The sequence below is a fragment of the Cylas formicarius genome, unplaced genomic scaffold, assembly GCF_029955315.1.
Source record: "Cylas formicarius isolate icCylForm1 unplaced genomic scaffold, icCylForm1.1 PGA_scaffold_7__23_contigs__length_41026272, whole genome shotgun sequence".
Lineage (NCBI taxonomy): Eukaryota > Metazoa > Arthropoda > Insecta > Coleoptera > Brentidae > Cylas > Cylas formicarius.
The window spans coordinates 15,597,537-15,620,512 of NW_026844352.1; the positions used below are offsets into that span (position 1 = coordinate 15,597,537).

The window sequence follows — 22,976 nt, forward strand, 5'->3', positions numbered from 1 at the left end:
TTGTCAATACATTTGGTACACTTTCATCAAGTCTAGCATGATATCATGCATTATCAGTAATAATTAAGGACGGCCTTTCGAGTTTAGTCAGCAGTTTTTCAAAAATGCGACTTTGTTTTGGTGCTCTCTCTGTCAAAAGTTAAACGCTGGCAGGTAAATGGGTGGTTAGTACAAGAGTCGAAGCAGATAAAATACTGAGGCACCTTCTCTTTTAATTTTCTCTCTCTTCTATCGTAACACAGGCGATAAAAATATTTACGCCGAATGGAGCCTCATCCAAAACCGGAGTCAACGTTGAAAATGGGTACATGGAGAAATTCAAAGGACATTATTTACAAAATGCTCGCATATAAGTTTTAAAAGATTTTCCAAATTATCAAAATTGCTCGGCTATGTTTACGCCATTATATTACAGGTCGTTGTTTAAAAAAAAAAGAGTTCTAATTCAATTTTAAAACGAAAGTTTAATGTAAAAAAGTGCGGCGAGCGCGCAATCAGAAACAATTGAAAGCGATCCAACAAAGCAGCCGCGATCGAGCATCGAAAAAATAATCTTGACGGATTCTCTGACAAAAGAGGAACATGAACTTTAATCAGTAAATAACGTGCATTTACGTATAAATGACCAGAGCGAGATAAAAGCCACTTAGTGAGCTGGAGATATCCCGACCAACTTCGCTTTCGCTCGATTGATTACCGATGGTACCGCGGTTGACCAACTGGTAGCAGTACCCAAACAAAAGCGAGATGGAAGCCGTTATACACGAGGCGACTCTACACAAAGAACAATGTTTCCCGCTCGAACGAAACGGTGATAGTGTGACGAACGGTGATGTGAAGTTCGGTTCGGATTGTGACAATGGTTTGGAAACGTTCGGTATGGTACCGTCTACACCTCCGGTCAATATGCGCTTCGAAAGGGTCACCTACACAGCAACCGAAGGTGGATTGTTTCAGAGTAAACGTTAGTAATTTGAGTTGTTTTTTTTTATTGTTCGCTGCGCTATCAAGATGGAGGATCGGCTTGACTTTTGGACTGTACCCAAACCCGCAGTAATCCTAATCCGGCGTTACTTTTGAAAGCAACTCTCTAGAGTTTGGGTAAAATTTTTCGTTATTTACAATCCAAACATCAAACTACCGATTAGAACTTTCGGAAAACTCGTTTTTTTTTTAACAGGGATCCTGTGTTTAATAGCTGGAACTGACATGGATAAGGGATAATAAAAATAACGAAAGAGGGGCTGGAAGAAATAATAAGATACCAATCATAAAACGAAATACATGTACGTCTAAAAAAAATTGCTGGAATTTAATTAACCGTACACTGAATCCTTTGATAGTCAGTGGATTAGAAGGCTTGATAATTGGCAATTGTCTTAGTATGTGGCTAAGCTTTTCTCCCCTTTTAGCATTTTTTGTTCTACCGTGGTTCTACCAAGTGAACTTCAATTTTACTCGCATTGTGTGGTTTCGAAGAAATAATGTATTTTTCCTAAAAACAATGGGGTTGACAATTTATAATAAATGTTCACGAAGGGCGTTCTTGTTAGGAAATGTGTTTTAAAACATTTGTTTCGTACAATCCGACACGCATGACAACAGGTTTCGACACTATTATTATCATCTTAGAGCGCATACGTCAGCACACGATTTTAGACATTTATCGGCAATTTTTAGCTGATTAAAGGAATAATGCTGTGCGCGGGCGATTATAATTAATACGCCAATAAATCAATTGGACCAATTAGATAAAAAACCGCCAAAAGTTTTTTACGCCCAACTTATACAAAACATCGAAATTGACCATCGAAATGTAAAAAGTAAAAAAAAAATCGCGTACACTTTATTTGTAAAATACTTCAATAAAATCTATTGAAAATAATGAAAGAATAAAGAATAGATTTCTAATGATCCATGATTTTTTCCTAGATAATATGTTTGACAGTTAGATGGCACAATTATACTAAAAAATTGAATTGGTCATAACTACGTCCAATTCTTGTCGATCTGTGATTCGACTCCTTTTAGTTTTGTGGGCTTGTGCAACATGTTACCTGATTGCCACTTTTTAAGAATCATTACTTTGCGTTTTATACTATCTGTGGCTTGAATTTTGCTTAATTGGAATCGAAAAATCAATTAAATAAACAGCATGTAAAACTTTTTTAACATAAATCTAGAAAATACAATTTTTATGTGATTTTCCTTTTGCTTTAATATTCAGTGCTTTAATTATTTTGAAAAGATGTTTAAATTTTAAATTAGCACGCTACATATGAGTCTCCAAATTATTCAAAGTGTTCAAAGTGGTAACAAATACAGATAGATAATTCTTGACCAAACGTTATCGAAAAATATTATATATTAATATTAGAAAAATTAATTTTTGATGTTTATATTTCGCAATATTTATGTTACAGACTATTTCAACTGTTATTGTTTATATAAACATCGATTTATATCCGCTAGTGCAATTGAAATATCTTTTATTGTGAATGTTGCACCCACCCAGTAGGTATATTATATATAGGTCAAAGCATTATTCAACTTAAGGTGAACGGAAGAAAGTTTCCAAATTTGGGGACCGATAATGGTTATAATCTCAACCGGCACGACCTTCACACGGTTTCGTCAAGGTCGTAACTTAAATAATGTGCAGCATACGGTGATTTACCGAATAATTGCGTTCTGTCGCAATAACGATCACATAATTTAATTTTTGCTGTAAGACTTACACTTAGTTTTGTTCTTTCCAATAATTACCAAAATATTGATATTCAATTAGAAAACAACTTTTATGATATTGTATATTCTATGTACAAAGTGTTTTTCAAAAACATGGGCCAAAGTTCAGCCGGAGATTCTTCATTCAGAAAAACATGAAAGAATATAATAAAATGCTCAGTTTTTCATATAAAACATGTTACATCGTTTTACAACGAAAGAAAATAGGAAATGGGTCACAGAAAATGCATATTATAAATAAAAACTATATTACTTACAAGCCCTAGGTCTAAAATGCTTTAGGGTACTATAAAAATTAAAAAGGAGAAGGGAGAGAAAATAATAAAAAATGATAATGACACATTTTCATTCAAGTATGCGTAAATTTTTCAAAGAAACTTCCACAGGCTACTGTAATGCTTTTTACAAAACTTCTGGATTCCTCCTGCGTCGGTTTTTGCTTAGTCGAAATTGCGTATGCGTAAAGTTACAAAATTGTAATTTAAAAAATTTAGCCCTAACAGCTCTTTTCCCTAATTTTTTTAGAACAAAAAACTCTAAAAAAATATCTTTGATACTATAAAAATCATCAGGAGAAAGAGAAAGATAATAAAAAAGACGATAATGACGTTTCATCATTTAAGATTTGCCAAATTATATATAAATTTCCAATATTAATATTTAAAAGTTCTAAGCCTAAAACCTCTTTTACAAGTACTTGATATAAAAACCACCTTACTTGCCAGCTTTAAGTTGAAAAGCTCAAAAGCTAACATACATATAGATGCCAACTTTAAACCTCCATTTATAAGTCGAACAGTAGCCTTTTCTAAATTTAGATACAATACCAGTCAAAATAAGATTTTAAATCACATATTGCAAGGAAAACTACATCAAACCTGCCAGAATATACTTAAAACATTGTTTTCTGGATCGCTCAGTCTCAGATACTTGTCAAAAGCCTCACTTGTTGATAAGACTATAAAAATTTTCTATTCGATTTCGGTCGGATTCAAGTCGAAATCGGGTTTTTGGCCACTTATTGTAAATTAAGATTCTTTATTAAAAAAAAAATAGGCACAATCTAATAAGATAAGGGGTTTTAAATACTGTTACAAAAAAAAGTAATAGGAAACAGGTCACAGAAGATTTACATTATAAATAAATAGTTTATTTGACACGAGCGGGGCGAGTTTTTAATAAACGAGTGAGTAAAAAAGTTTATCGAACGTGTTGCATACTATACGTTTTCGCCAAACAGCACGAATACATTCACTGACATGACCGTCAGAATTGACAAACGTCAAAATTCAAGACGTGGGAAAAATCTCCGAAAATATCCGATTGCTCCCAAACCCGCGCGGTAAAATCCCGGAAATGTCCGAAGTGGTTCGAATCCCTGGAAAAGGAAATTGACGTGGTAAAGTGACGCTTCCCGCACGCTAGTATAATTAGGCATTTTACAGACGGGAGTAGAAAAAACATATTTTCCATATCATCTGGGAAAGTTCTACTACTAAAAGCTACCAAATAATTTCTTTATGATACTATAACAATCAAAAAGAGAGTCAAAAAGCTGAAAAGCTCCTTTCCCTATAAGTTTTAGACCCAATAACTCAAAAAGATATCTTTATAATACTATTAAAAGAAAAACAAAATCAAAAAGAGAAGGTATAGTAGATAAGAAAAAAGATAATAATAACGTTTTTTTCATTCAAGATTTGTCTGTCTAAACTAAAACATTTTCTTTTGCTGTATATATTTCTTCTAGGAAAGAAACGGATCTTGCACGAAGTTAACGGCACATTTCCGGGAGGTCAGCTAATAGCGATAATGGGACCATCGGGAGCAGGAAAGAGCACATTGTTGAACGTTCTGAGCGGTTACAGCATCCGTGGGGTCGGAGGAAACGTGTACATAAACAACGGTCTCAGGAATTTGAAAGCGTTCAGGAAAATATCGTGTTACATAACCCAAGACGATAGGTTGCAGCCTCTGCTTACCGTCGCGGAAAACATGCAGATCGCTGCCGATCTTAAATTGACTTCGAGCGTCAGTCGATGCGAGAAATCGTCTATCGTAAGTATTCTATTGACACGTGCTTCTTTTGTTTTGGCGTTTTTCTCTGTATACTGATACGACGTAGTGTTAATCACGCACAATTTGTTGAATAAATAATAATTGTTATTGGTATCGTGCCTGGGAACAAAAAATATGCGCCTATTTGTTTGTGAGGTCCTTTCAAAGTTCAAAGTCTACGCTATTGCAAGCTAAGTATACTGCGCCCCAGTTATCGAGTTGCTTTTTTTATTTGCTGAATATTGAAACCATCACGGTTTTTACCTGTAGTAATTTAAGACTAAGACTTGAAATAAATAAAAATTAAATAAAAGTTAAACGAAATTTTCCATACTATTAAGAAAATCTGCAATACAAATTCAACTCATAAATATAAGCATTAAAAATCTCAAAAATAGTCCCAAGACAGAGAAGATATTAAGAGCTACCGTCCTGTAGAATTACAAAATCATTTTGGATTGGGCGGCTTTTTTGTTTGCTATAAAGAGTTTACGTTAAAAACAGTTTAGGTACTATCTCCACAGGGTAGTGTTTTTGAGAAGCTCAAAAGGTTCTGGGAAAATAGTAATTTTACAAGAAAAAACCATCACAGCAATGGCCGGCTCAGACTGCTCTGACTTTTGTAGAGAATGTTTTAAAAAAATACAATATAATTTTTCTTGCCTCTATATCTATTCTAATAATGTAATAATAACAAAAACATTATTAAGTAATGCGAATTTTGTGTGTTGAATATTAGATACTAAGTGTTGGATGTCCGTCAAAATTGTTTTGCTAATTAAAAGAAATTCTAATACACTAGTTTAGTTAGTTATAATTATACAGGGTATAACATAAGTGTCTCATAGCTCCTTGTATTTTGATCACTGCTCCATTTAACCACCTTGAACTGGCAGTAAACGCTTGTGTGGTAAATGGAAACACAGGAATGATATTTTTCAAATTAATAAAATTAATATCGAGACTTAAACTTAGTTTTTTCAATACTGTATCGTGTATATTATTATATGATCTGATGCAATTCTATATCATATACCCATTTCAGTCACTTTTCTTGCTGCTTCCTGTTTTCTATTAAAAATCAATCAGAAGTCAAGGTTACTCCAGACTTTACGTCGAAGGAGTTAAGACTCTGGAACTGTCCACCCAGATTGCCTGATTTGATGCCTTTAGATTTTTGCCTCAACGTAAATCTTCTTTAAGCCTGTTGAGAATCGCTTCTGTAGTCAACAAAAGCACAAGTATGGAAGCTAACAATTTGAAAATTTATTTATTACATCGAGAAGCTCCAAAAATTGATCACCAACTGTATATAATTTAAAAGTAGAATACAAATTCTGATTTCATTGCATTTCTCCAATCCTATTTTTAGCGATTTTCTTGTTATTCCATATTTGCTAAATTATTGCTATATAAATTGTAACAGAAGAACTAAAAAATTAAAGTAACGGATCCTGAACACAATTTAATAGTTCTTCCTAGATTGTACATTCATAGGGTACACCAATTCGTTCTGGTGGTCTGGAAGGATAGTTTCAGAGTTCCTTAACTTTTTCGACATAAATAAAACCAAGAACACATCAAACCCTGTGCCGTAAAAACATTTGTTTTAAATATCAGAATAATCTAATATATCCATTTGAAATGGCTTTTCGTACTATCTTGCGAGGAATTGCCACATTTTCGAAACAAGTTATTACTACCCAAAAACTTACAACGCTTAAAATTAAAAATTAAAAGAAAACATTGTAAACTCTCATACAAACAAGGAAATTCGTTCGGCATGATAAGATCCCACTTGGCGTTGTTATGGTTCAAAAGGTCAAAGATAAGAGAAACCACGCATTTTCTCAGATACAACGGCGAAGCAACATCTGTGGTATCACAAGCACTCACTGGCCGAAAACGTGAAAACTTTTGCAACAAAATCCGCTGATTTTGCAAAAAATCAGTGCTTTATCGAATGTTGGTCATTTTTGTGCAGAATATTCTGTTTCAGAGGTAAAGGTCAAAGTATGGTGTCCAAAACTGCTTTTGAACAGTATACTACCGATTAAAGAAGGATTAAAAAATAGTGAGAGCAAATGAAGCACTAAATTGGAGTTTAGAACAGAACTCTATTACAACCACCCTCAGTTTTGCGAGAAGCGATCATCAATATAAAGGGTGTCCCATAAATGGCAAAATGGCAAAATAGGAGATTCTTCAGAGTGTGGAAGTTGCAATTTCATTTTTATTTATTAAATAATTGTTGAAATTATACAGCTTTTTGCACAAAATGTAGCAAGGGGGTTTTTTGACAGAAATCCGTTTTTGTTAATAACTTTGGGACAAATTGTAGAGGGCGCTACTTATGGTACTTATTGTGCACTTGATACTTGTAACTTTATTGCGCCTTAGCGTATGCAGATTTTTAATAGAGGTGTTATTTCTTTCATCTTTTTTACACAAAGTATCTTGGTTAATTTCAACTTTTGTACTAAGGTAAAATCGTAATATTTGTACCTACAGAATTTTCTATTTTGCCATGTACTATTACTTATGGACCATTGGTTTTAACAGAACTCGTGTGGTTTAAAATATTTCACAAAATTAAGGAAGGAAAAATGTATTTGTTCTAAAAAGATTAAACCAAAATGAAATTCCCATGATATTGATCTCAAAAGCAGCAACGACCTTTGTTGCTTAATTGTTCGCCAAGTTTCGGAAGCGACACAATTTTTAATCTTAACTTGTAAATAAAATTATTACGATAATGATTACAACAATGTTGCGACATTTTTCTGATAATTCAAACTTTGATAATAACGCTCTATTAATAAATAACATACAAAAAATATATTTTTCTATCCCTACCAGATCGATGTTAAATATGTTTGCTCTTCCAGATTGACAATATCCTAAGTACTTTGGGCCTTATCGATACCAAAGCAACCAAAATATCGCGTCTGTCCGGAGGTCAAAAGAAAAGGCTTTCGATAGCTTTAGAACTAATCAACAATCCATTGGTGCTGTTCTTAGACGAACCTACCACGTAAGTACAATTTCTACCTCTCAAACCGGTTGTTTTTTGTTATCGCTAAAACGAACGTCATAGTTATACCGAGAATAAATGGTATGTCACTTAAGGCGCTTCGTTAATTTAACACTTAGCATTGAGAATAATAATTAGCGAAACTGAAATCAAATGAGATAAACAACATGTCTTGTTATCCTTAATATTAATCATTTGGTTTTTGCATTGTTACACAAAAACGTATATTTAAATTAGCACTGAAACAAGGTCACAGTTCACAAGTTCTGTAAACTCTTTAAGAGGTATAGCGGCCGCCTTCCACTGAAAACAAAAACCAGGAAATAAGCAGCCCATGAAGAAATGCCATCTGACTACTTTGCACACTATTACGTGGGAGTGCCCAACATGCAGTAACGGCAAACTAATTGGAAACCATAGCTTACGAAAATTTTAATTGTTACTACCAAAAGCTTTGTTCAAGCTATATAGAATATTATATAATTATTGGGTTGGTCTATTATTTTTACGTAAACCATAATTATAAGTTTGAAGAACAATTTTATTCTATTACTTCTGGATTCTTCTGGCGTCAGTTGTGGATAAATCGAACGTGCTGATGTTTCGCCTATCATCCTGTTGACTTCTTCAGAGCTTAACTGAAACTGGCTAGCATTCTACTCTGTACCTGCTTGTATATTGTTTGAGGGGACCGGAGCTAAAATAGGGTCTCGGATGACTGATTCCCAAACTGGTGAACTGAATCGCAATTAAGATTGTTTGGTTGCTTATAGATTTCTATGGATTCCCGGATTTTCATTGGCAGAAGAATTGAATAATTTTAGTTTAACTGAATAAGATTTTAATTTTAAGAACTGCTGATGAGTTTATTTACCATAATCTTAAGGCCTAGTTGATATTTTTCGTTCAGTCTCTCCAATGTATTCTTTACCGCATATTCATGGAATGCTATAAAGCTCTGGTATCTCAAACGAAAATTTATCCTTGACAGATCGAAGAAAATGAGAGATTTTTGGACAAGTGTTAAATCTTGCATTGACGTTATATTTATTATCAACTTTTGATATGTGGTCAGTAATGTTTTCAATGTAAGGAATTACAACAGTGGAAAGTTGGAGTTGCTTTCGTACTCAGTTGTTGTAAAATGTATTTTGTGATGGAACGCTTTAATGTAGAAATTATTAGTGTTTTAAATCTAGATTCAGTGACCCGACTCTGTAAACAAGAGAGTTGATAACCGATGATTTCTGGGCCGCATGGTGATGTGACAAAGGCTACGGTTTGTGTGCGTAAGTTTTCTGTAATTAGATTGACTCAATGTTAGGTCTGATGTTTAATTAATTAGAATATCTGATAATGGGAGATGATTTTTAGTGTCTAATCCACTAATTGATGTAATGTTAAGGTGTATAAACTTTAGTTAGTAGTTTTAGTTGGAAGGTTGGTTGGTTGGGAAGGATTTCTTCTCAAAAACTCAGATACATATATTCGCGATTACTGGTGATAATAGAGAAACAATAGCTGTTTCTGACGTTTGTTCATAAATTTCACCGTATAAAATAATGTTGAGAGTTTCAGGAATTGGTACTTAAGTAAAGAGGGATTCTGTGTCAACACGACCAAGAATATGGTTAAATCAAATATAATAGTTTTTAATTGTCCAATGAAGTGAAAGCACTTAAGTACGAAACGAGTTTTCCCCGTAAAGAGTTTTAATATTGAAACTAAATATATTACTAGGGAATATATCTGATAACCAATGGTGCGTTGCATCGAATGGGAAATCCCACGCTTGCCACTGAAAGAAATAAACTCTAAAATCTTCTTACATGTAACAAATTCTTCTATCAAAGAAAAAACCGAAAATCCATAGACATCTACAAGCAACAACACAATATTAACTGCGACACAGGTTTACCTTTTACCAAAATTTTGCTTCAGTCTTCCATTATCTCGGATCAGCAACCGACGCAGGAGGAATCCAGTAGATTTGTAAATAGTATTTAGTAGCCTATGGAAATTTCTTTGAAAAATAATTATTTAAATCTATAATTTATTTAAAAGAACTTTATATTTACCATAGAAATTTAGTGAGTTGTCACCTTCCATTTCTGTCAATAATTGAGTATTAATTATTTGAATTGAGTTTCTGCACATAATATGGGTTCGCAAGCGAATTGTAACAAAAGGAAAGCTTATTTCTATCAAAATATTGAAGAAATCATTAGTCGTTCCAAAAAAAGCTGTGTTTAATGCTGTGCATCATGTTAAAGTTTCTAAAGCAAACTCTCATGGAATGAGCAGTTGACATTTGGAAAGAAGTTTTTATTGAATATCCAAGAGAGTGAGTTTTCGCTACCGTTTCAACGAGACACAACTCTTGGCAAGGTTCAGAGGAATAAACCTCACCTATTCGAAGTGAAAGCAGGTGGATGATTCATAAATCTCAAGATATATGCCGCTCGAATCATATAAGTTCAGATTCAAAAATTCGTAACATTTTAAAAAGTTATTGAACCGGAATTCAGTGTTAACTTAAAATATTATAAAATTTTATAAAATAATATAAAATATAAAAATATTATAAGATATATATAAAATATTATATTAAAATATAACTTAAAAAATATATTAAAGTGTCAATTTTGTTTAGTTTGATCATAGAAATAAGAACTTATGAACTAATTAGATTAAATCATTTATTTCGACGAAATAAAATTAAGAATTTATGTATAAATTTTAGGTTCTCTCTGAATGACAAATTATATTATATAAAAAATATGGTGAAATATGTTCATGATCATCTAATTAATGTGAGAACTGTTTAAACGAAATGCGACACATTCAAATTAAAGAATTGTAATTAACTATATAAATTTACAAAATACAAAAACAGAAAATCAACCTTGCGCGCCATTTCCATTTCCCTCATTAATAAAAAGATTTCATTATTATATTATTAATTAGTCACCAGTGAGAACAAACAATACAAGACATAAAAAATGACAGTTAAAATAGAATCATCCGAATATTATGGCCAGTTGAATCAAAGGTAAATAATTTTCGTTCTGATGAAAACATTGCAATTTGGAGGTCGGTGTATCATGGTTTTTTTGTAATGTTGTTGGCATTAACATACAAGAAGAAAATTTATCAGCATTATGGAAATTTCTGAACGACAATGATCCCAAGTATTCTCCTAGGAGGGTCACTACCTGGGTACAGATCGTACAGATGTTTTATACTGACCATCTTGTAACCCAAACCTTAACCCAATAACCCAAGAATCTGTGTATAATCATTAAAAGAAAGTTAGGCTCGAGAACTTCCCAGGACTTCGACGAACTATTCGAGGATGTGGGAGAAGCTAGCAGATGTTAATATAAAAAGTAATTAAAAGCAATGAATACCCAACATTAGATTGAGACAAAACCTTGTTGGCTAAAAATACGTAACTAATTAATTTAAAAAGGTAGTTTTTTTTCAAATTAATTAGCAAACAAAATTATTGTTGTAGACTTATGATTGTACTTAATGCGAAAATGATAAATATACAATGACAATAGTAGCAATGATATAATATTCAATATATTTGACACAAATTTCTTAGTATCAACAATTAAAATTGTCGTAAGCCACTGTTTCTAATTAGTTGAACGTGACTGTATAAAATTCAAGCTAAACATTAAATAACATTACCAATATCTTTCAATCGATAGCTTCATGGCAGACCTTCGTGCAAAAACTTTTCATCCTGAATACCTTGAAATCGGAATATTTAAAAAAAGCACAAACATATGTAGAAATACGATAACTTCCTGAGCAAATATTCATTCCACAGCGTTGATAGGAAATATCGAGTAAAACATCTTGTTTTTATGTTATGTGAAAATTTCAAACTCTTAATGTGTTGTTGCATTCTTCGCCATCACAATTTTTATATTATGCTGATGTTTAAATTATTTCATTGTTTAATATTGAATGAAATCTTTCAATTTAATGCATTTAAATTAGCAGATTCCAGCAAAACGGACGTCAAAATAAAAGTACTAAAACTTTCTCTCTCTATATTTCCGTTTAGCAGGTATGGAGTACATGGAACACAAAAAGTTTGCCGTGGTTTTTAAGTGTTCCAGCTGTTTTTTTTTTAGATTTCGAGATGCTCGAGTTCGAAAGTTTTCAAATAAACGCACTGTATAAGGTTTTAGGATGGTATACGTAATTAGAGTTTGATTTTTTGATTAACTAAATCTGTAGGTTTTTTATTAAAGATTATTGCTATATTATAAGATTTTCTGTAAATTATGCCTGAAAGATAGGTTGGTCTCAATGGCGATCCGAGATTAGCAATGTGTTCGGAGTTTTGCAGTAATTGGATCCTATAACATTGAAAGCTACTGTCACAAACTTCTATAATTCAGATTCTAAAGAATCAGCTTTTCGCACAAAAAATAATTCTAATTCTGAACCAAACCATTTTCAAAAAATAATCCTAAAGTTGGAAAAACATCTTTAGCACGGATACAGCGATAGCTATCCTACTAATAATCAGTATAAATCGCGTTATCAGCGATGACTATACTTTTTAATTAAAAATTTTTTCATTTTAGCGGTTTAGACAGTTCATCCTGCAGCCAATGCGTGAAACTGCTTCAGGTCCTCGCCAATCAGGGACGGACCATAATATGTACCATCCACCAGCCGGCGGCATCGCTGTTTCAATTATTCAACCAGGTTTATGTGTTGAGCGACGGGAGATGCTTGTATCAGGGCGGGACAGATCAGATGATCCCGTTCTTCCAAAACGTCGGGTTTCCATGTCCGCAATTTCACAATCCCGCCGACTACGGTTGGTTATCATTTTATTTTATTTGTATGCTCAAAATAGCTAATTATCTTGTCTATACGATATGCTACAGAAGCACATCAAAATTTTGACCAATTATACACTTTCCAGTGATTGAGTTGGCTTGCGGAGAATACGGCAACGATAAAATAAACATAATGGTTGAATCGTCGGGCAATGGAGACTCCCTGACGTATTTTGAAGACAGAAAGATCCTGTCGAGCAACAGAAACACCGGTAAGCACTAAGCATACAATTCTTGCGGATAGAATTAACGTATCCTCTTAGGGAAAGAATGCGAAACCTTTGATGATGACGAGGAAGGACTGCAGGCCACATCAAAGTTAAACCAGTTAAAAGTTCTAATGCGAAGGGGCTACATCAAGTCGAAAAGAGACAAGGTAAATATAAGACGCTACCCAGTGAGCCTTAAAATCTAAAAAAAAAAAACATTCCAATAGACTCTGACGTACTTGAGAGTTGGGGTGAATGTAGTCGTAGCTTTAATGTTGGGAGCTCTTTATTACAAGGCGGGAATCGATGGATCCAAAGTTTTGGACAACTACAATCTACTGTTCTCCATACTCATGCACCACATGATGTCCACGATGATGTTAACTATTTTGACTTGTAAGTGAATCGTATATTCTATTAACTTGAACCCGCTTGAATTTAGTTCCTCTCCAGTTCCCCAAGAAATGAACATTCTCATCAAAGAGCACTTCAACAGATGGTATTCGCTCAAAATGTATTACGCTTCGGTGACCTTGATAGATCTTCCGTTGTCGGTTTGTATTCGTTATTAACTTGTCCTTGCTGAAACCTATAGGTTATATTTTTTACAGATATTTTGCTGTTTCCTGTTCAGCGCCATTATATATATTTTAACGGCCCAACCATACGATATGACAAGATTTACGATGTTCTTCGTAAGTAGCATGCTGGTTGTGTTCGTCGCGCAAAGTTTTGGACTGATGATAGGGGCATATTTTAATGTAGTGGTGAGTTTTTACATAATTTATAGTTATCTCATGTGATAACTCAATTTTCTTCTTTCCAATTCTAGAACGGCACTTTTCTTGGGCCAACTTTGTCAGTTCCTATGATGATGTTTGCTGGTTTTGGAGTGTCTCTTCGAGATCTGCCCTCATATCTCTACTGGGGCAGCTACATCTCATATCTCCGTTTTGCGCTTGAAGGAATAGTCGGAGCTGTCTATGGGATGAACAGGGCCACCCTCGATTGTCCCGAGGACCTATACTGTCACTACAGATATCCCAAGAAATTCCTGGAAGATGTGGCTGTGAAAGCTGATCAGTTCAGCAACGATGTTATAGCACTGATTTTGTTTTGGTTCTTGCTCAGGATAGGGGCGTTAGTCATATTAAAGTACAAACTGCACTCGGTCCGCTAATATGAATCGACAGAATCGAGACGTTAAGTCTGCACTTCATACTCCTGTGATTTACGAGTAGCGACTAATATATTTTAAAGGTGTTATTTTCTACATCTGAGGGTTTATTGCAATCTTTAAGTGCTACTCAACATGTTTGTAGATTATCTCAACGGTCTATATCAATGCAATTTTTTCTTTTTCTTCGAAAATGGTCCTACTTTATATAATTAAAAAGCGTATAAATATAAGGTTTCGAGGATAAGAAGTAGATTCTGGAAAACTACTGCAAAGGGCTGTGCATTTCGTAGGTGCAATATTTATTTCTTATACTATGGAGGAATTTGGACATTTTTTTAATTTATGTTATATCTATTCAGTTAGATTTGTAGTATATAAAGGAGTTTATATTATATATATTTTCTTTAAAACCCGGCAAAGTCTCACTGTAACCTTATTAGTATAGTATCTTACAAACCCCAACTAGGCCAAAACTAATAGAACAAGATTGCTTTCAAAATCTCTTCGCTGTGCGGAGCAAGTAAAAGTTGTAGCCCTGGATCTCCCACTTATACGAGTATATGATTTTGTCCAATAGAGTAAATGCTTATTATCTGAAAGCATGCAGAAGGTCGTAATAATAAATGACGTCATCGCGTCTAAATATAGCACAAGATATGGTGACTTTCACGTGGACTTTTTCAAATATCTCGAGCAGCGTGTGTGATAGACGACAACCATAAATATAAAAATTGTAGCTCAACAGGACTGTCGAAACCAAATAGCCATATTTTTCACAAATTTCGATTTACGGCTAACAATTTACTACCGAAAACAAAAAAATATTATCAATAATTGAAAAACAAAAGAAAATTGTTAAAAAATACTTGGCGACGTTTGAAAGTTGAAATGCCGAGCCAAATCTGAAATCGATAGCTGCAAATTTAAGGCACCTACTACATTTTGTATTATGGCACGAAACATCCCGAACACCCTATATAATGAGTAGAACGACAGAGTGAAAAATTATTATTGAGCAAAAATACTCCTACTATTAAAGAAGGTAGAAAGAGAAGATATGAACAAAGCAATAGATATAAATCAACTGAAGATCGAAGAAGTGAATAGTCAAATATAACATGAAACAAACAACCAATAGAAGACAAATTGTGTAGCAAAAAGAACACTAACTGCATTAATTACAAAAAAAATAACTTAGAACTGCAGATAAGACAAAAAAGGAGACATGGTTGACAACGAGAAAAGACAACTCAAAAACGGAAACGATATTAAGATACAAAGCCATGAATAAATTGATCAAAAAGAAGACAAAAAGGGCGAAAAAGTTATGGCTGAATTTAAAATGTGCAGAAATCTAAGAACCTGAAAACAAACATGCACAAAAGAGTTAAGGAAGAAGGGCAATGACAAGGAGAAGACTGAGCAAATGATATAGGTTCAAAGTGCTATAAAATGAAAAGACATATTTCTGTTTTTTTTTGTATTATGTAAGCAACTATATAACATAACGTTTTTATCACATTTGAATTTTTGATCACTTTTCCAACAAGTTGGGCTGAATTTCGCCAATAACTTGTTCGATGTTAATTTTTAAGTTGCTAGTTTGGGGATTGTTAGTGTATACCAAAGACTTTACATAACTTAAAGGAAAAAAATCCAGAGGGGTAAGGTCACACGACAATGGCTTCCAGATGATACGACCAAGAAATTATTCGCCCCTCAAAAAATTCATTATGTCTAAGATAATGTGGCAAAATCTTTTCGAAGAGCACCTATTGCCCATTTTCATAGAACTTTTGCACTATAACTAAAAGTTGGTCTTTATAAATATGAAGAGGCCAGCTTTCATGAGAGGATGGTTCACTAGGTGGTTGAGTTGAGTTAAGAAACGATCTTCTAATGTAAGGTGGAGAAATACTAGCAAATGAATACAATTTTGGTAGGTTTCAAGCAGCCCATTATCTTCCTGCAAGAATCATTAATGTTAAAGACCATCTAAATTTGATAATTACGGACATTTCATGTAGCAAGTAGAAAATAAAAGAAATAAAGCATCTCCTTTGATTATTTAATATTATTATATTTTGTAAGATATATTTGAATATATATGTATTATTATTATAATTATTAACATAATAGTTTACTTTTTGCTATACGCATCTCTCATGTCTCTATTTAATGCATGTAAAAATCTCTAAATTAAGTACCGGTTTAAATAGTCAGTGTTTAAATTTATCTTACGTTTGAAAAGGCAATCAAGTAGAGACAAAGTCATAGTAAGCCAATGCCTAGGACAAATAGACACTTTAGCGACAAAGAAAACGTGATTGCCTATGTCCATATTTGAGCAGTAAAAATAAGTTTAGACTTCGATATTAGTAAAACATCGGTATACCAATCTGTAAAAGACTATCTACTCCCTCATCATCAGGCTCTTTTAGAAACTGATTTACTAAATTCTTTGGTAGATGAGGATACCAATTTTTATCTCGAATATTATGGACCGATGACGCTACTTTTTTGAGCAATGAATGAGTCCATTTGCATAATATGCATTATTGGTCGCCAATGATTCCTCATTGGATGCGTGAAGTGAATTATCAAAATCGCTGGAGTATGAACTTCTGTGTAGTTTTTTGGGCGATCAGGCGATGAAAACATTTCTCTTTAAAGGTTAAGTTACTGGCCAAATTTATTTGAACTTAAGAAACGACTTGTCGATTTAATTCGAAAACGTTTCTTCAGAACGAAAAGAGATGTGTATCTGCAACACGATGATTATTCAGCACACTTTTCTCACGAATTTATTAAATTTTTAGACCAGACTTATCCGTCAGATCTCCATACCTTACTGTCCTGGATTTTTACCTTTGGGAAAAAATAAAAGATTGTTTATCACTACTACCCTTCAAAATATGGTTGATCCTATCCGAAATGTTCTAGCCAATCTTACAAGAGCTGAAATTAGAACAACCGTATTTTCATTTTCCTTTCAATCAATTTTGTTGTGTTTTATCGTTATCAATGTTTAGTTTCATAATTTTCCGATAGACTTATTAATTTATAAGCGTTGCGTTGGGTTAGGATGAAGATATTGAGATGCGGTTTTCAATAGGTTGTTGGGCTCTTGTTTGTATTTAATGAGAAAAAAATATCATATCGTTGCTTTCAATTTCTTTCCATAAACTTATTTTTATTGCCATCATGTCTGAAAACGCCATGTGGTCGAAGTATATCAAAATCCATTGAGTCATTTCCAGAAATATTGGAGCACCCCCACCACTTTCCAATTACGACCTTTGAAGTTTAGAACCTGACAATTTCCAGCAATTTCTTTAACCGACTTAGTTTTTTTTTTCAAATTTTTAGGAACATCAGTTTCTCTATTAAGATACCACGTTGCCGAGGACTGTTATGAGATAATTGGCATTTTCATAGAATAGTGAAAAACCTTTGCTATTGAACAAATAAATCGCTATTGTAATATTTTATTAGCCTACATGTATAACAGGTTAAAAAATATCGGCAATATCTAATATAATGTATAAAGACATTGAGCAAAATGCAGGTGTGTAGGAAACTCTACTTCTATACGAAGGCGCCGGGTTACTTTATAACATTTCTTTTACTGCCGAACTCAATACCCAATTATGCACTAATCTAATGTGAAGAAAGTCACACTTTAAGATGTCAGTTTCGTTATCGCGAACCGCTCCGACATTTCCGGTACTTTAGTCACGGGTTTTGGATCGGATATTTTCGGTAAACTTTACCCCCGGATAATTTCACGTCAGTTCCAGCGCTCGACGTCACATGTCACTCATTGAATACCAAATCAGAAGATGTCTTAATTGATTCCCATTATCCATTCAGTGTTTTCAGTACGCACAGAAGAGCAAATATTGGCAAATAGCAAACTTTTTGCCTGATTTTATTTATAAACGTTTTTTAAATTAAATTGCGTATCTAGTTATTATTCCATGACAAATTGATGGCATACAATCATTTGACCTTTTAGCTGTACAGACTTACTTGGACACTGTATATAATTAATTACAATAATGCTCTTAATATTATTAGGAAATTATTGAAAATTATGAGCAATTGAGTGAGCATTGATAAAAATCGCATTAAGTAGCGGTCAAAAGTGAAAAGCAAAAAGTAATAAAACTGCATAAAAAAGTGTGTACCTATCAAAGCCTTCAATTCCTACGGCAATTATTAATTTTCGCTTCCTGGAGAGTTAATTGACTGATTGGTTAATTGTTAATTGTTTTAGGAAGCGTCCGGATTTAATAATTTCTGATTTTTATATTATTAAAGCGTACCCGTGAAATTTTCGCATGCAGCAAATTAACCGAAACGACGTCGTTTCGGAAGATCTAACAAAGACCGGATGCGATTCAAAATTAGCTGCATCCGGAAAACAATAAACGACCGTTGACGTAATACTAAGAACAAGGAAAACGTTAATACCTGGTTAACAAAAAGTATCGAAACGCTTAAATTTCTGAGATTCAACGCCTACGGGTTTTTGGAAATGCTAAAAAGATATTTGTAACTCTGGTAGATAACCTTTCACGGATTCAGTATAAAAGGTTTCTATGTTCAAAAACCCTCAAAATTCTAAGAGGTTAAGATTTTTTTATTAATAGTAAATTTGACAACGCTACTGTTATCGTTTTTGAATTCTGCATATTGAAAACCCTACAGGTTTGAATTATATCGTTCCAACTTCGCCGGTTTTGGAGATATTAGATATTACTAACTCGGTATATAAATATAATTTTTCCAAATAGCCTTTATATACAATACGTTCCAAGTTGAATATACAGTAAAATTGCCATATTTCAGACGGCTACGAGATTTTTACACGATTTTTGCACGCGCTACACTTTCCAACCAAAGACTTTTATCGAATCTGTGAACAACATACAACCTGGCCAGAAAGAATAGAACATTAGGAAGAGATGAAGATGATTTAAGGATTTTACTAAAAGTTGAAGAAAATCCCAATACTTCAACAAGAAAAATATAGGAAAATCTGAAAGAAAAGTTTATTGATCATAAAAATACAATGTAGTGGAAGATTCAAACCACTTTCAAAAATTACTGCACAGGCATTGAGAAAAAAGATTTACTTCTGCCATAGAATGTGGGAAAAAATTAACGGAAATGACGATTCATCGTTTTCAGTAATGGTGTATGGTAGTGGTATGATAAATCGAAATAACAGCAGAGAGTTAATTTCAATTTCAATGAATTTCAAGGAATTTCAATAAATGCGTGGTGTGCTATTTTGAACAACAGGATAATAGGTCGTCATTTCTCCGACGTTACTCTAAACAGTAACGGTTTTTCTAAATTTTCTTCAGAACCAATTAGAAGACTGTCTGGATAAACTCCCATTGGAACAACTAAGGAACCTCTTGTTTCAACAAGACGATGCTCTATCTCATTGTGTGGTATTTGTTTTAAAAATCAAAGGATTTTTAAATAATGAAACTATAAAGTGACCACCCAACCGTCCTGACCTGACGCTGGGGGAAGTTCAAATTCTAAATGAAGAATATTCCTAATCTATCGCTACCGCTTTAGAAAGATTACGAAGAACATACATCAGGTGTATTGAAGAATATGGAGGACCAGTGGAACAATTCCATTTATAAAACTAATTACCTACATATTATATTATACCTACCTAAATTATAAGTTCTATAATATTTTTAATGTCGCGTTTAGCTTAACAAATATTTCGAAAACAATTGAATTTAAGTATATGGTACAGCTATTATGATATAATTAGGTATTAGGATATATTATACGAAATGTTCTCTTCTTTCTGGCTAGGCTGTATGTTTGTTGAAATTTTTCATTAATCCGATGAACGTTTTTTTGTCTAAAAAGTGCAATCGGAGTTACTCACAAGTAGTTTCCCTTTGAGCCAATTTAGCCCTCTTATTTGGTTTAATAAACGTGTCCAAAATTCATTGTTTACCTCTTTGCGAATAAGGCATTTTATATATTATAAAGAGCATAGTTTTACTAAATCTGTAACTGTCACTGTCAGTTATAAACAGCATTTTGTTTTCTGGTTACGATCTATTTCGCAGCCAGCTAACATAAATTATAAATTCTAGAATATTATTTTGTCTTTGAATACAATGAATGAATATAACGTTTTTTTGCCAAACGTTAAAAAAGTTAAATGGGGGAACATTATAAATGATCACCCGGTACATTTCGCACAGCAATTTGCACTTTTGACCTATATTTTTGAAATAGCGATCTCTACACCTAACCCATCTTTCTCCCAGAAAATTTAATGGCATAAGGGCTAATTTCTAAAGAAGTACTGTCGAATTAATGCCGCACTGTCGACTGTCTTTTCAAAACAAGGATCCGATTTTAGCTACCCTGTTCCTATGAACTAAAATATAACTTTTGTAGGTACCGCATATAAAGTGCCTTTCAAAGTAATGTCAAACTTTGGTAGATATAAAAACCAGTATTAACGATTACGATTTTAATGATCAATGTTTTTTAAATTCCGAAAACAAATCGCGTTCCGCATGGCATATAATGAACAATGAAACAAAATGTGCCACAAAAACACCGGATTTTTTTATTGATACTGAAGGGGATAAGGTTACTAATATGACTTCGGCTGCAAATTGTTTTAACAATTTTTTCGTCGATTCAGCCAATAGTTTCAAAAATATGTTTTCGCCTAATAAAAATACGATCTCGCCAGATGTAGGTCTTGCTGAGACTATGTATTTAAGTCTATATTTATGTACAGAAGTTAGTAATATAATGTTGCTAGTCACTAAGAAATATTCTGTAGAACCGATGACACATCTCATTAGTTATTCCTTTTTGCATGGATCTTTTCCCAGCATTCTAAATAATGCTCTCTATAAAAGAACGGTGCAACACTCTTCGAAAAAGCCCCGCATTTACTTTCAATTTTTTTAGAAAGTCAAGACCTTTTTTCTGGCATGCAATTTGGATTTCGAACAAAAACAATCAACGAACGGTGCCATTCTCTCTTTTTAGAGGTAATGCCTTAAATTAGTTAAGGTCTTTTCTTGGGGATCATATGCAGTTGGTTAGTTAGTTAGTACGCGAGATACCTTAGGATTTGAATACTTCTCTGACTCCAGGTCAGCGAATTGCTGTGTATTTATAAATGATATGTTTTGTTCGTTCCCTTTCTGCGTCTGATGCAGTTTCTACCCTCTCTGCAGCTTCGTCTGAGCAACTTAGCATTGCAACTAAGACAACTGTTGAGCAAATGAAATATTATGCGGAAATTAACAAATTGATATTATATGAAAATAAAACTAAGATGATCACCTTTTAACACGGGATTTAAATAAAAGTTTATGAGTAGCTTCAATGAAAGCACAATCCAACAGAAAAGTGTTGTAAAATTTTTCTCGGAGTTTATGTAGACTCGAGACTCTCCTGGTTCGAACAGGTGGATCACATTCTAAAAAAACTTTCTGTTTACGAACTTTGTCATATGGAGGCCTCGCCATCAGGTTTCTTTTCCCTTATTAAAAATGTACTTACTATTTTTTCTCCTGTCTCAACTACGTCTTGGTTTGTTGGGGAGGCTCCCCACGTGCGGAACAAGACTTTAGGATGCAGAAACGCATTTTACGAACGATAATGTTTAAGCCGTGGAATTTTTCATGTCGGGACGTATTTCCACAACACTCCTTATTGACACTTCCTAGTATGTACAACTCTAATCTTTAAATGCAATCAAGAAACTCAGATATTCAGTAAGTACAATTTAAGAGCAAATCTTAACATAAAAATACCTACATATCGACTGTCTCTTACATCAAATTTGTTTTGTTTTGGTTAGTTGGTTAGTTAGTTGGTTAGTTGCAAAAATTTAAAATAAAGTGCCTATCGAACTGAGGGAGATAACTTAAAAACAAATTGCTACTTCTCGTCTATTACAATATTAAAGATTTTCTTTCTTGTGATACCTTTTTTATACGAATTCATTGTTTGTTACTGTTTATATATTTGTCTTTTATCTAACATTATTAATTATTATTATTATTATTAATTAATTATACTAAGATAATTTTATATTTTTATATTCGTATCACACTGACAATATTTAACACTTATAACTCAAGTCCAATGGAAATAAAGTATCTTTATCTTTACTATAGTTTTTCAAATATCTTGCGCACCTTATATGATGGACAAAAACTGTGATAAAGAACAGACCTTCGATATGGGCTACATCACTACCTAAGCCAAATTGCTCCGTATTTTGTTTTTTAATTTAATACTTTAAAATAATTTTAAATTGTGCATCCTAATCATCCTTACAACTTTTGCATTTATCTTTTTCTCATAACTTTTGAAACCAATAAGATAATGAATCTGCTTTATCGTTGACTCATCCTGTACAAGGAACTTGGTCGCCCAAAGCGTCACCAGTGTACTGCTTTAAGAATTTTTGTATTACAACAAACGGTTCAAGAGGTTGGATGTTTCCATATTGGTAACAGATAAAGATTTGAGTCGCGGTTAAGATTGTTAGGTTGCTTATAGATTTCTATCGGCTCTCGGATTTTTAGTTGGTTGAAGAATTTATTACATGCAAGAATTTTAGTTTTGTCGAATAAAATTTTATGTTCGGTTTCGTGATTGTTTCCATCAACTGCTGATGAGTTTATTTGTCTCAGTCTTAAGGCTCTTTCTAGTTGATATTTTTCGTCCGGCTCTCCAATGTATTCTTTGGCGCATATGCATGGAATGCTGTAAAATCCTGGCATATCAAATGGAATTTTATCTTTGACGGATAGAAGATGTTGAGAGATTTTTCGACAAGCAGTAAATCT

General features: G+C 33.3%; 1 protein-coding gene across 1 annotated transcript; it reads left to right on the forward strand.

The window, feature by feature from the left end:
* The first annotated feature begins 638 nt into the window (after positions 1-638).
* On the forward strand, positions 639-16,174 carry LOC132704498 (ATP-binding cassette sub-family G member 4). Its single transcript, XM_060674517.1, has 10 exons — positions 639-964; positions 4,499-4,806; positions 7,695-7,840; positions 12,451-12,689; positions 12,798-12,923; positions 12,975-13,087; positions 13,148-13,316; positions 13,374-13,474; positions 13,532-13,687; positions 13,753-16,174. The coding sequence occupies exons 1-10, from the start codon at positions 748-750 to the stop codon at positions 14,098-14,100; spliced, it is 1,923 nt and encodes a 640-aa protein (XP_060530500.1). The 5' UTR covers positions 639-747; the 3' UTR covers positions 14,101-16,174.
* Positions 16,175-22,976: the final 6,802 nt, after the last annotated feature.